The sequence below is a fragment of the Gymnoscopelus microlampas genome (genome assembly GCF_963454915.1).
Source record: "Gymnoscopelus microlampas genome assembly, chromosome: 23".
Lineage (NCBI taxonomy): Eukaryota > Metazoa > Chordata > Actinopteri > Myctophiformes > Myctophidae > Gymnoscopelus > Gymnoscopelus microlampas.
Window position 1 is genome coordinate 17,771,691 of NC_139960.1, and position 14,962 is coordinate 17,786,652.

At 42.4% G+C, this 14,962-nt stretch overlaps 2 protein-coding genes across 2 annotated transcripts in view; both read left to right on the top strand.

Annotated features, from left to right (window-relative positions):
• The first annotated feature begins 3,516 nt into the window (after positions 1 to 3,516).
• Positions 3,517 to 8,226, top strand: kera (keratocan). The gene is made up of 3 exons (XM_084049750.1): positions 3,517 to 3,591; positions 5,767 to 6,642; positions 7,284 to 8,226. Exons 2-3 carry the CDS (start codon positions 5,781 to 5,783, stop codon positions 7,454 to 7,456), a joined length of 1,035 nt encoding a protein of 344 aa, XP_083905876.1. The 5' UTR covers positions 3,517 to 3,591; positions 5,767 to 5,780; the 3' UTR covers positions 7,457 to 8,226.
• A 2,575-nt stretch (positions 8,227 to 10,801) lies between these two features.
• The window catches only part of LOC311039785 (uncharacterized protein), a 28,318-nt gene continuing 24,157 nt past the window's right edge, over positions 10,802 to 14,962 (top strand). Inside the window, exon 1 of the mRNA XM_084049766.1 lies at positions 10,802 to 10,953. The gene's annotated coding sequence lies outside the window, so the exon portion shown is untranslated. The remainder of the gene's footprint in view (positions 10,954 to 14,962) is intronic.

Here is a 14,962-nt window from a genome sequence, read left to right on the forward strand (position 1 = left end):
ATTTTCTTTGTAATACTAAAACTGTACTGAAATATAGGGTTAGGGTTATATTTTGCAAATAAATTCTAAAAATAAACTTTCAGAGAGTGAAAATAGCTCATCATGTATTTTTGTAAGTTTGTGTCCCGGCGGTCCCTTCCTAGAAATGTTGTGGAGTTAAAAGTACAGTATTTGTCTTTGAAATATAGTGGAGTGAAAGTCATAAGCTTTAAAAGAAAAAAAAAGTTAAGTACAGTATTTAAGTAAATGTACTTTATTACTGCGCACCACTGCCCATGATGATGGGGGGTCACAGCTCTGTCCCCCATGACGTGTGGGTTAGCTAAGATCCCGTTACAAAGCAAAAGGTTAAGTGCTGTCCAGGTGACCTTTGACCCCCCCTCCTACTCCTCCTCACCACCTGCACTTTAACCATCACTGTGCAGATGACTTCACAGACACAAAGGAAAGAGAGAGATGGGGTGGGGGGGGGGGGCACTGGGCTGTTCAGAAAGCAGTCCATGCAACCTCTCCATAAAGGACATCCCAACTCAGATACGCACTCACTCACCCTCCCCCCAAACACACATGCTTGCTCCATCATTCTCTCCCCTCGACCAGTGCATGTCCAGGGTCCAGCCCTGGGGAATCACATTAATGACAATACAAGTCTAATAAGACGAGCCCCCAGACTCCCACCAATACGAAAGCCACTGAGTCTGTTCTTGGACTGCAGACAAAAACGTCAGAACAAAGTGTTCGAAGAGTGGAGGACAAAACGCTTCAACCTCGTCCAGAGCTCACCTGGCTGGCTGCAACGCAATCCACACACACAGGGGTCTGAAAACGCAGGTAACTTTATGTTTATATTTGTTTTTGTTGTGCATTATCAGTTTGAGGGAGGAGGGTGCCTCGGTGGAGAGACCATTGCTGGACAGAGGTGGGTCTTTTTTTATTAGACTGTTTACATCTGGCTGGATTGCAAAGAAAGATACTCCATTCTTTACGTCTGATCTGGTGCATGGTGCCAACTTAAATTCCATAACTTGCACGCGATGCAACGCTGCCTTGGAGTGGCCTCACAAAATACAGTTGGCACTGCTAGATGGGCACAGATATGGATGTTTGCCTCTTTTCTATTATAGCCAACATTTGTCTTTAGCCATGTGGTGTATAAATGAAATACCTTATCAGTTTTAGTTTGAGTTTAACTGGACCTCCAAGATATTGTGTATGTTGTAATCTACAGAAAGTTTAATAGTATATAGCCTAAGTACTGTACATAACTTTGGTATTACAGTACTTGCACTTGATTTGTGCAATTAATATTGTTTAAATTAAAATGTGAATAACTAAATGATTACAAATATCTAATAATACTGGGTTTATTAGCAGTGCTACTTGTTATCAAAAGTTGCTTCCAAATGTTGTGGTTTTTCCAGGTCTAGTCTAAAGCAATTGTCCAAACACAGTGACTTCCTCAGTGCTAATAACAGTAAGCTATGCCTCATAGGTTATGCCTCATCTTCCAAAAGCCTGAGTACATTTAACTGGATTGAAGTGCAACTGATCCTGAAACGCAGAGCAAATACAGACCGTGTGCAATTAACATAGCTGGCTCAGACACAAAGCCCCTGGCAGGAAATTAGTGTTATCATATTCCTCTGCATGTGTTTCTCTTTAGTGTGTCAAGCAGGTTGGAGCCAACATTTGTTATTCTGTCATATTTCGAGCACTCTGACCTGAGTCAGCATTTTCTACTGTGGGAATATTGTATACTTCATCCTTGCCAAATACCAACAATAATTGAATTGTGACATAATGACAAAGACAATGTGCAGCATTCAACAAACAGATACAAATGTACCGGTATACAGTATGAGAGTGAGTATGCCTCAACTCTTGTACTGTATATGTCTGTATTATGTAGGCTGTTGCTTAGATCAAGGATGGGTGTTGGGTTACTAATGTCCAGGTGTTTGTAAAGAGAGACAGATGTTGGTAAGATATGGGGAAGGGAGGAACCTATAGCGGTCATCCTTGTACCCTAAAATCCCTTTAAGATAATCCAGACAGTTGAAGATCATGTAATAAATTGTGCAATATAAGATCATTTGACTGGCATTCAAAATTAGTACTGTTTCTCATTCATGCATAAACCAATAGGCTAATTGGGAAATAAGATTGGAGAAGACCACTGTATTGTCCTGTATCAGCAGTACTCAGGAGATGGGTTGGGAATGAGGCAAAGCCGATTGGTGACTCAGCGAACGAAGCCGCATTCCATCCATGTGTTTGCAACATCGAGGGTTTGAATACAGAGCCTGCAGTTGGACAGCAAGCCGAGTCATGTTTTACAAACAGAACTGTGGCTCAAAAAAGCTTACAAGATGCCTTTTACGTCTGGGAGAAGGATCAAGGTTTTGGGTAGAAAATTAGGGGCATGTCATAATAGACAAAGAAATAAATACAAATAAAACGATTTTTGCAATAGGATTTTAGTGGTTAAATGGACCTGTACTCACAGACAATGGATGTCTCTACAGTAATGTTTAAACTTGTGTTGGAGAGACAATTTTCTAAACAACCGCACATTGGCAAACATACAGTATGAGCCCAGTCTAATGAGCTTGTCACTCACATCCGACCACAGTTAATCAGGTGGGATTAACCTGCGGCACGTGCCGTCATCATCATCAACAGAAATGAAGAGGGTTGTTAACCAGCCAACCTGCTTTCACAGAGTGAGAACCTTCACCTCTCTTCAAGAACAGTTATAGTAGTAGGTCAATCCACCCATGAAATCCTCTTAGATTGACTCTCACCTCAATGCACCGTTGTTGTGTTTGACAACAAAACGTGAGACCTATATACCAGACCTATATATATATATATCAGCTGGCTCTGACCCTTTTGGACAACATTAGTATTTACAAACATGCAGCCAATGCCAACGTGTCCTATATACCAGACCTATATATATATATATTAGCTGGCTCTGACCCTTTTGGACAACATTAGTATTTACATACATGCAGCCAATGCCAACGTGTAGCGATTTTTAAGCCACTTTCAATCTGCCATCCCTATTGTCATTATAGGCGAACGTTAAAGAAAAGTGTTCTTTTTTAAATGTCAGAATTGGCATATCTGTAAGCTCAAAACGGACAACCAATCTATCATTAAGTAAATTGTTAGCGTAAAGTAAACCATTTTTTGGGGGGTTTTGGACAAACAACAGCAACAATTATTCCAACATGCACGACTGCAAATTAAGAGCTGCTATGGAGAGCCACAGACGGAGCACGTGTTAGCAGTGACGGATGAGTTGTCTGCAATTCTAAGTTAGCAAACAAAGTGCGGTTTCTGCATAAGTAGGCCATGTTGCAAGCTCTAAGGAGAAGGCTTAGTGTGGCGTCCACGAGGGGATTATGACCTCTGATTAATGAGGACATCCTATTGGTCAAGACAACCTTTGGTGTCACCATCACAGACAGGTTGGCATCAGCTGACTGAAGGACCAGTAGTACAAATACAGGGGAAGACAGGTGTAGGTAGTCACCGTTCTAACTGAGAGAGGACATAGACAACAGGAATATTGCTTGGTTCAAGGTAGGTTGGTGTCTGGCGGGGAAAATGCTGAGTGATAAGTTAGACAACATGTTAGTCTGGTTAGTGTTTGCAACAAGAACGGTTGCATCCTGTAGTTAATTGCTTAATCTGTGAAAATGTTGCAGTTTACAACTATGAAGTTGCATCCAAATAGGTTGTAAAGTCTTATCCTCCTGATGTCACAGGCCTGTACTGCTGCTGACATTTTTAATATGCAGAGTTAGCACAGTGTGTCGTGCCATGAAATTGCTGTCAGGTTCATGAGAGACAATATATACGAGACAATATTTCACTCTTTACTCTACTGCAATTATTTGACCGCTTTAGTTAATGTGATTGTGAAATATGCCATTCTGCATGAGTACTTTACTCACGCAGAATGACTTTCACATTTGGTACTATAGGTATATTTTGATGCCAATACTTTTGTACTTTTACTCTACTACCAAGTAAAAGTTTTTAATTGCAGGACTTTTACTTGTGTTCCTACATTGGTGTATTGCTACTTCCACCACTGCACAAATGTAGCTCAGTGTCTTTTCATTTGCATGAAGGCAGGATGGTTGACTTAACCACTTAAGCTCTATTTTATGCTTTCAATCATTTTATGATTTATTTCCAAAAAAAAACAGAAAAAGTTTAATCTACGAGCTCACGTGTGGCATCACCTGCAGCATAATGACATGCCCAAAATAGGGACGCCGCAGGTTGAAGGTTGTTAAAGCCGGGTCATTGAGCTCTGACCTTAGTACAGTGATATGCGAGGTGCTTCTGCAGCCACGTGTCTGAAAACAGGTGCGTGGACAAGGTCTTTGATGTCAGCTCATCCATGGAAAGGCCTATGATTCTCCTAAATGAGATCCAGACTAGTGTGTGTGTGCACCAAGAATTTAAACCAGCAACAGATGGTGGCTGAGAAGAATCAAGTACAGAATGGTGGGATGGATTGGCAGTGGCAGAGATGACACAGTTTAGTCTTACATCTCTTCACCAATCAAGTTGTCCTTGTGCCTCTCATGTGTACCCTTCGTCTATCCTTCCATTAACATTTTCTTGTAACAAGTTGTGAGTCCTCTACTGCCTTCATTTGGGCTCTCATTTGAATGAAACTTCATACAGAGGTTCGGGATACCTTGAATGAGTCATTTTGATGTGCATTCAGCGTTCTTAGGATCTCTTGTATCTCACTTGTACAGTGTCTTCCATATACCATGTACGTACTTGTTCACCCATCCACACAACTAATGGTAACATTCTCTTGTGTCTAGCAAGTTACAGTATGATAATCATTTCCTGATCAAAAATACCCTAAATCCTTCTAAATTGAAAACTGTGGATATGGGGCAAAGTTATCAAGTGTTTGTGTGTCGGCATCCATGCATGAGTTTATGTTTGTTTGATTATGTGGTTGGATACTGTGTGGTACAGTATGTGTTAGTACAGTACCTGTGTGTCTGTTTGGGTGGAATCACTTGATTAAGTTAAGTGGACTTGCCCCCAGTACCATGAGAGATAAGGCTTTTAGTCACGTTGACAGTTAAATCACATGTCATTGTGTCTGAAACCCACGGAAGGTTGCTGGCTAATCACTTGTAGTGCAATTAAAGTTGACCTGTCTCCATATATGTCTTTAAGTGGCTTATCTCTCATGTAAAGACCAAGGGGATTATTTGGTGGATTATTTGGCAATGTTGGCACCTCAATTGACATTTGACATAATCACATTAGTGCAAGAGCACTACCACTTAACTAAGACTACAGTTTTAACTTCGACTATTTCTGTGTGAATAATAACTGTGTTGAGTGAACTACTACATAAAAAGGGTACAATATGCAGTCTGTAACTTTACTGTACTGTACATTTCTACATTTACACAGCCTACCTAAGAAGGTTTCACCTTATTATTCCTTCACCTTGCAAGGTTTCCTGGACTGTTGCTAGTCTAAAACTAGGTCAATGGAAACAGGCACGAATTCTCAGACACAGATGGAGGATAGGTCACGAGTTACAGTGTGGTCTTATTCCCATAAGACCCCAGACCTGATTCCATCCTCTTTACTTAGGTTGTCTGGAGACCTCCTCTGTCCCAAGGCCTAAACCTCCTGTGTGTGTACTGTGTATATTATGCTCTGAATCTAATTGTCTGCTTCTCTCTGTCTGTCTGTCTATCTTAGGTTGAGCAGTAAAAATGGTGCTTCTTCTGAGCCTGGTGTCCGTCTTCTTGGTGATTGGTCCAACACTGGGCCAGGACATGCCATATGAGGACTATATGGCCCAGCTTCAGGCTTGCCCCCACGAGTGTCGCTGCCCCCCGAGCTTCCCCAATGCCGTCTACTGTGACAACAAAAACCTCAAGCGGATCCCCAACATTCCTCCACACACCTGGTACCTCTACCTACAGAACAACCTCATCGACGCGGTCACAGAGGACGCCCTGCGCAACGCCACGCAGCTGCGCTGGCTGAACCTCAACCGCAATAAGATCACAAGCGAGGGCATGGCGGAGGGAGCCCTGAAGACCCTGTCTCGTCTGGTGCATCTCTACATGGACGACAACCTCCTGACATCCGTGCCGTCTTCCCTGCCGTCCGGGCTGGAGCAGCTGCGACTCTCTCGCAACCGCATCTCCAAGATCCCGCCCGGCGTCTTCTCCGGAATGGACCGACTCAACCTCCTGGACCTTCAGGGGAACAAGCTGATGGACGACGCGGTGACTGAGGTGAACATGAAGGGTCTAAACGGACTGGTGCAGCTTAATCTGGCCAAGAACCAGCTGAGCAGCATGCCCCCGGGTTTACCGTCCACCACCACGCAGCTTTTCCTGGACGGCAACAACATCGAGAAGATCCCGGCTGAGTACTTCAAGGGCTTGCCTAAGATGGCGTTCCTCAGGCTCAACCGCAACAAGCTGGGCAACGGCGGGCTTCCCAGAGACGTGTTCAACATCTCCAGCATGCTGGACTTGCAGCTGTCTCACAACCAGCTGACTGAAGTTCCGGTCATCCCATCGGGGCTCGAACACCTGCACCTTGACCACAATAAGATCAAGAGTAAGTCTGCGTCTTATGTTTCAAAGGCTAGAGAAACAACATGGAACTATTCCAGTGGTGGGAAAAGTACTCAAATGTTTTACTTAAGTCTGTTATAAGTAAAAGTCCGGAATTAAAAATGTACTTCAGTAAAAGTACAAAAGTATTGGTATAAAAATGTACTTAAAGTACCAAAAGTAAAAGTACTAAAATGTTTGAAAATAGCAGATCTACAAGCTCACAACGCGTCGCGATGCGTAGATCTGCTATTTCAAATAGCTTAGGTATAAAATAGGGCTAAAGTGGTTAATGTATGTTTCATAATATCATACTTTATATCTGAAAAGTAACTAGTAACTAAAGTTTTCAAATAACTGTAGTGGAGTATAATTACAATATCTGCCTCTGAGATGTAGTGGAATAGAAGTAAAACTATTGGAAATTGGAAATACTCAAGTAAAGTACAAATACCTCAAAATTGTACTTGAGTACAGTACAGTAAGTAAATGTACTTTGTTACTTTCCACCACTGGTGGCAGGTACAGCCCTGCACGGCTGTGAACATATTATTGAAGGGGAACTTGAAGTTAGAATTTAAGATTTTAAAATAAATAATTTATTTATTTATTTATATGATTTTCTTTGTCTTTTTTTAAACATAGGTGTGAATGGATCCGATATCTGTCCTGTGTCACCCGATACTTTGGATGACTATGTCAACAACAACAGTGGTCCTCGACTGCGGTACCTCCGACTAGATGGCAATGAGATTAAGCCACCGATTCCAAGGGACGTCATTCTGTGCTTCCGTCTCCTCAGGTCTATCGTCATCTAAAATTAATTCTAATCTCCCAGGATCTGATGACCCAGCTCAGGAATGGCAACATGACATGACAACATATAACTATACGTTTAGCTAACAGTAGACAATGAAAGTAGACATTTTCACATCTGATTTCCAAGGGAATTTTAACAGAGCATTCAAGGACATTACATTGCCTGACAAAGTAGATTCTTAAATGACATTGCAGTACCACCTGTTGACCACTAGTTGTGCCTTGTAAATGAACAACTGAATGTGATAGACGTTTTGAAAACAATGAGTTTTGAAAAGAATGAGTCTTTAATTTATCATTACTGTGACTAGGATAGCATACTGTAAGACAAAATATGTGTTTAAGGCATATTTACACACATCGTCCTTATCCCTGATGTCCAGGGGGGATGCTTAACCATTACTTTGGAACTTTTTATATTGTTCCTAGAATAGATTTTTGACGGTATTTTTGTAATTTTTTTATTGTAGACTTTTTTCTTAAAAGGTTGTTCTCAAGGTTTGATAAGGGTGTATTACGTAAGCTCAGCTCTTGTACGAAAACTGCATTCCAAAAACATGTACTGGCATGTTTAGGTAACTTATTTTATTTAAAAGTTGGAAAATTGAGATTTCATACCCGTCTCTCCTTAACCTTTTTGTACACCAAATTACTTACTAAAAGTATTTTTAAAACTACTAACACTCTTTTGATAATCTTTTTTTGTTTTTCCATAATGAGGTTTAATGTAATTTCATTGTAATCAAATAAAACATGAAAATAAACTGTGTACTCAATTGTTGGATGATTTACTGTCATGAATAACGATTAATTGAATATATATATAATAATATATTTGTAGCAACTAGTATTAGTTATACAAAAACTGAGGCAATACTTTATTGTATTATTCATTGGAAAACAATGCTGGAAGATGACATTAAATTAAGAAAATGCAATAGTTCATAGAGCCATCAACAGTACACTTCACCATTCAGTAACAGGTACTGTAAATTACTCTAAACCTTCAGTAACTAAGTTGCTGAAGAATGTTGTGGCAAGACATTCTCTATTAATAACGACACTGTAGCCACCGGTGGTGTTTTGGACTTAATCTGCATAATGGCCATGCCCTCAGTAACACACAAGCAGTTCTTTGACAGTTAAAACGTTTAGAATTGAGCTTCCAATAACTTCAATCATTTGTGAAAATATGTCAGGGAATATAGTCTTGCTGTGTGGAAAATGTGCCTACCACTTATACATGTATACAATATACTGTATGTCAATGTAACCCCATCCAAGGTCCAATCCTGAAATCGTATAAATTAACAATTAAGAGACGATGGGAAGCTCAACCATTTAAACACTCTAGACCAGGGGTCTTCAACGTTTTCAGGCCAAGGACCCCCTAGCTGAGAGAGAGATGAAGCAGGGACTCCCTCTATATTGGATGAAATTGTGTTTCAGATAAACTTTTGCTGCTCTTTTTTCCCTCTACACCTATAACTCTTTGCCAAAAATAGCCGATCTACAAGCTCACAACGCCCCGCAGTCTAAAATTAGACTGTAACATTACGTAGTTCGGAGATAAACAAGTTTCGATGTGTAAAAATAACACTATACAATAGCTAGCTGTGGCCTGTAGACAAGCACAGTAAAGTTTATAATGTACTTCCTCGCAAAACGGTGCTGTTCACAGGAAAAAATGTGTGTGGCGTTGTTCACTTAAAAGTATTTTTTTATTTGCAGTTTTTTCTGCAAGTGACCCTATCATACCGTGAATTAGAAATGTTAGGTATTCGAGAACAAGTCATAGAAACTGCAATCACTGTCTTGGTGCACAGTCTGCACACACAGTAAAACCCCCAGTGTCCATTTAACACCGGGAGTGTACAAATGGAACCAAATACACTCCTTACAGTGCATGGATGCTTATTACACAGTAGCATCGAGCCAAATTGCACGAGGGTCTGGCCTTTCGAGAGGCCTTAGCAGATGCAGCCTTTGAATCCAGCTTGCCTCCTGTAGCAGGTGCACAGCATTCCATCTCCTTTTCCCTTCACTCATCAAAAGCTCTAGAGTTTCCCCACAGGGGAGCGAAAGAAGGAAGAGAGAGGTGGGAGGGTGGAATCAAATTGTGACTGAATAAGCCAATGCATGAAAACCAGCCGATAACTTCCTGTGTGTATCCCTTAGCTGTGAAGATGGACTCTCTCTCTCTCTCTGTGTGTGTGTGTGTGTGTGTGTGTGTGTGTGTGTGTGTGTGTGTGTGTGTGTGTGTGTGTGTGTGTGTGTGTGTGTGTGTGTGTGTGTGTGTGTGTGTGTGTGTGTGTGTGTGTGTGTGTGTGTGTGTGTGTGTGTGTGTGTGTGTGTGTGTGTGTGTGTGTGTGTGTGTGTGTATTCGTGTGCACGTGCATGCATGTGTGGAACTGTAGGTTAAGTTTTACACGTGATTTTTTAGATTTAAAGGATGGGAGCAAATTGATGGTAGGACTCGATATCCTCGCATCTTTACCTTCATCCTGCATCCTCAGAACGAGCTCTCTGAGCGAGTTCACATCAAGTCATTTTCTTTCTTTAAGTCAGTCATGTCTAACATGCAACAGTTCAGCCAGCGACAGTGAACACACAGAGAGAGAGAGAGAGAGAGAGAGAGAGAGCGCGAGAGAGAGAGAGAGAGAGAGCGCGCGCAGAGGCCTTCCAGGCAGGGACTTCCTCTCAGTACCATGCTAACAGGGGCTCCTGACAGAGGTCCCATTGTGTGCAAGGGCCCCACAGATCCCCCCCATACATGAAAGCAGCACATGCCAGAGTTTCACCTCAGGAAAAGGCAGACAAATACTGATTAAACCACACTCCACTCTAGAAAAATAAAGGATACTCTTGTAAGGGATAAAGAGGGTTTTTGCTTTCGGGGCGGGGGGCCTCTTTCTTTCTGTCTGTGTCCTGTGTGTGTGTGTGTGTGTGTGTGTGTGTGTGTGTGTGTGTGTGTGTGTGTGTGTGTGTGTGTGTGTGTGTGTGTGTGTGTGTGTGTGTGTGTGTGCGCACGCGCGCGTGTGTGTGTGCGCGCACGCGCGTGTGCGTGTTGGGTGTGCGTGTGTGTGTGTGTGTGTGTGCAGTGGTGGTAGTAGTAGTAGTGTTGCACAGGGTCGTGCATGTGGGTGTGCAAAGGGTGGGTGCACTCAGAGTGACCAAAAGCGATCCGCTTCGCTCCAATCGGTCTCAGTGGCTACGTTCACGCACAGCCTGCAGCCACTCAGGTCTGCAAGAGCACACAGACCTACACATACATACACCTACACACTCACACACTCTCACACACACACACACACACACACACACACACACAAACACACACACACCTTGACACACCTATAAACACACGCACATATACACACACACACCCTCCCCTCTGCAAGGCACCCTGCACGACCTCTCAACATTGGCCAGGAACCCGAACCCTCAGCATCTCCATCACGGCTGAAGGGACCATTCGGGAAAGCAGGAGTCAGAGGTAAGCGTTCTTGGTAATATCTTCATGTTGGCTGAGTGGCTGTCTGGTACAGCAGGGGATTAGGCAGGCAGACGGGCTGAAACGGCCACAAACAATGTCGCTGTCCTCCATAGGAGGACATGGAGGAACAGGCTAGCTAATTGGTCACTGATTAGTTGGTTAATTGGCTTGCTGATTACTTTCACTGTCGTTTGAGTTGGGATTTTTGCAGCTTTCTGAATGTTTGGATGTCTGTTTTTCTGTTGACGATTAATGAGAATGGACATTTTTTGAGGATTCAATGCATGTCATGTAGATGTACAGCTATGTTGACCGACAGGTGATTTTCGGGAAATGTGGCAAAGGTAGTTGTTAGCCACTAATTTGGGAGTGTACTTTGAATTTCTTCTTTCGCGTCTTCACAGCGTTCGTCATCATTGAGATGAAGGTCAAAGACGCAGATTGAATTTTGCCTCTAGAGGTGCCTTTGCACCTGACATTCCTGACATGCTCTTTTTGAACAGAATTCACCCATCAACTTGTCAGAATTCATGATGACATGGCTACGAATGCTTACAACATCAATCATCTAGAATACATCTCAGAGAATTAGGGGCCGTTTGTTGTCCTTAAATCAGCACAGAATCCTTTGAGTTTCTTTTGCAACTTAAATGTATTCCAATGAACTTGGATCAGTGATTTTCCTTTTTTGATTTGCTGTTTTTCACTGATTATCGTTACAACATCCTGATGTGTTTCACTATAAATACCAAAGGAAGTCAAGTGAAGTTTGCTTGTGGCTTTAAAGGGGGGGGGGCAGAATCACTGGATATCAGGAATGTCCAACGCAAAGCCAAACATAACACAGAGCAGTCTGTAGGCTACACTCATACACTGTACACTCATACACAGCCTGTATAAAAGCACACCTCTGTCTGTAGCATAGACCTTCTTTCAGCCGAGCCATGCTGCGTTTCATGAGCTTCATGACATTATGAGAACTGACAGAAAATCCATTTCACGGGGGACGCTTTACCAATCACCTGATCTTTACATTTGTATCAATAGGAGGCACTCACTGTGTTTTGAACATACTCAAAGAGATGATGATTATGCTGATTGCTTTGCCTTCAGGTCTGCACCACCCATTCCCATATCAACAAAGATGAGATTTATGACTCAAATAAACGGGGGAGTTTTTTTTTCTGTTGCATTTCCTATCTGCCCACATCCCCAAAATAGCTGCGGCGTTTCTCAATGTCCTCTCCCTGAAAGATTGGTGTGTTTAGAGAAAGTGTGCATCTCTGAGTGTACGTGACTTGTGTGTGTGTGTGTGTGTGTGTGTGTGTGTGTGTGTGTGTGTGTGTGTGTGTGTGTGTGTGTGTGTGTGTGTGTGTGTGTGTGTGTGTGTGTGTGTGTGACTCTGCGAGGGTGTGTGTGTGACTTTGCGAGGGTGTGTGTGTGACTTTGCGAGGGTGTGTGTGTGTGTGTGTGTGTGTGTGTGTGTGTGTGTGTGTGTGTGTGTGTGTGTTTAGGCACCCTCAGAGCTGAATGAAGCTTTCCCTTGCAACCGTAACTCACTGCCATCCTGTCCACAAACCTCGGTGGAATTTCGAGCTTGAGTGCTGAGACAGGCAGAGACCCGGGCCTCATAAAGAACCTCTGTAAGGGGCGAGGGGGCGAGTCAGCTTAGAAACCTCTCTCTCTCTCTCTCTCTCTCTCTCTCTCTCTCTCTTGCTTGCTCTCTCTTAGTCTTTCCCTCAGTCTCTCCATCTAACCCTGAGGGCCAACATCTTGTCCACATCTCTCTCTCTCTCTCTCTCTCTCCACATTTCACTGCTTCTCTTCTCCTCTTCCCCTTCCCCTGCTCTCCATTTCTCTGACCCAGCCTAGAGGACTCTCTGGAAGCTCCTTTACATTTTCTTGCACCACGTACTGCAATGATCCACCTCAGGTCTGCTCTGATGTCACTACAGCACACCTGCCATTGGGGGAAGAAAACTCCCCGAACATCAGATGATTAATTCTGAAGGTTATTTTCTGCACACATGTGCTTTTCAGTCTGCACTTACCCACGCTAAGCTAATTACCTCTTTCTCACTGGGCTATATTTTGCCTGAACTTAATCAACTTTAAGCTGTGTGAATCGATGCCAGGACAGTGCATGCACATGTGCATGCACATGGCATTATGTGTAAAAGACTTGCTCCAGCTTTACAGCTAGAGTCAAGTGTCTGTATGTCTGTGTCCTGATTTCAAACCTCCAACACAAACTTGTTTTGTGTTTCTTGCCCATCTGTAGACACTGAGACATGAGTAGGAAAGTAACCTAGAGTAACTGAAGACCTGACCACAGACAGCAGGAATTTAAATCATTCTGCAATAACATTATATCCAAATAACTTGCTTGCCAAATCATCCCCCACCAACCATCTCTGAATACAGAGGAGATTTCCCTAAGGCATTCAGACCAATGAAAATATTCTCATGGTCCATTATCAGATCAACTCTGACCTCTGCCCTGATTTGAGCCAAGATGGCATCTCCCTGGAACAGTAGGCCCCTGGTTGCAGAAAGGCAGGGGCCCTCATATTTCAGCTGCTTAGGCTGTCTGCACCTCAGTAATGAGTCCCTGACCTCAGAGATGTGTGCAGTGGTGACCCAGTATCAGGCACTGGTCCTTGGCACACCAATCTACCCAGGTCGCAATCACTTAGTGTGATGAAGAATAAATGAATAGAGTTCACCGATTGTTGAAATATAACTATTTCTACATAGTATGACATAGTATGTCCTGCATAATAGAAACACTAGAATTAGCTTGATGTTAAAGTCTCTTGCTGCCTTTCTGTCATAAGGATGCCTAATTTCCATTGTACGAGTTTTTAGAATTCATGAATTTTTAGGTCTTGCATAGAATGCAAAAAGGATCGTTTTCATTGCCAGTGGATTTCTATCCAAGTAGTGACAACTCAGATTTGATTCGTTTTCAGCAGTGAATCATGACATCATATCAGCTTATGTTCCACTAGGCTGATGCCCGTTGGGCACGCATGCCGTCCAGTTATGCAACTGTTGTAATCATCTCCATATATGGGCATGGAGAACTGCCGATCTGATATTGACGACATTAGGGATCTTACTATATGGGGATTTGTGGATTTATACTGTACATATGGTTGGAGAACCGGCAATCTGACTGACTCGGTACATCACTCCCTCAGGTCCTAGGCAGTGGTGTAAACTAAGCACATTTACTCAAGTTCTGTACTTAAGTACAGTTGTAAGATACTTTTACTTTACTGGAGTATTTCCAATGTTCAATACTTTTACTTCTACTCCACTACATCTCAGAGGCAAATACTTTTACTCCACTACAATTATAAATTATTTGAAAACTTTAGTTAGTAGTACTTTGCAGATATAAATAATTACATTATAAAACATACATTGAACACTTTAGCCGTGTTTTATATATAGGCTATTTGAAAATAGCCGATCTACAAGCTCACAAGCGTCGCATCGCGACGCATTGTGAGCTTGCATATCGGCTATTTTCAAACATTTTAGTACTTTTAGTACATTGTGATATCAATAGTTTTGTACTTTAACTCAAGTCATTTTTTTATTCCGGACTTTTACTTGTAACAGAGTACTTCTACATTGCACCATTGATACTTTTACAAATTTAACATTTGAGTACTTTTTCCAGCACTGATGCTGAGTTTGAAGTCGATCGGTTGGATGATTCTTGGGATGTGCCGTGTGAGGGACACATGCACTGAGATTCCATGCATTCATAGATAGACTAGGCCAGTGGCCATTGGGAATGATGCCCGTTGGGAACACATTCCTACTCAGCAAATCACTCCCTCTGTTTTTGGCAATACACACGCCGAGTTTGTAGCCGGGTAGACGGTTCTCGAGTTATGTGGGGGACGCACACACACACACAGATACTGTGCATTTATAGAAGGATATTATGTGCTTAAGGAACATAGAGCATGCACATCCAAAACAGAAGATCTGC

Coding starts and splice junctions, on each gene's coding strand:
- kera (XM_084049750.1), top strand. CDS start 5,781: ATGGTGCTTCTTCTGAGCCTGGTGTCCGTCTTCTTGGTGATTGGTCCA. Junction 6,643..7,283: donor TGACCACAATAAGATCAAGA/GTAAGTCTGCGT, acceptor TTTTAAACATAG/GTGTGAATGGATCCGATATC.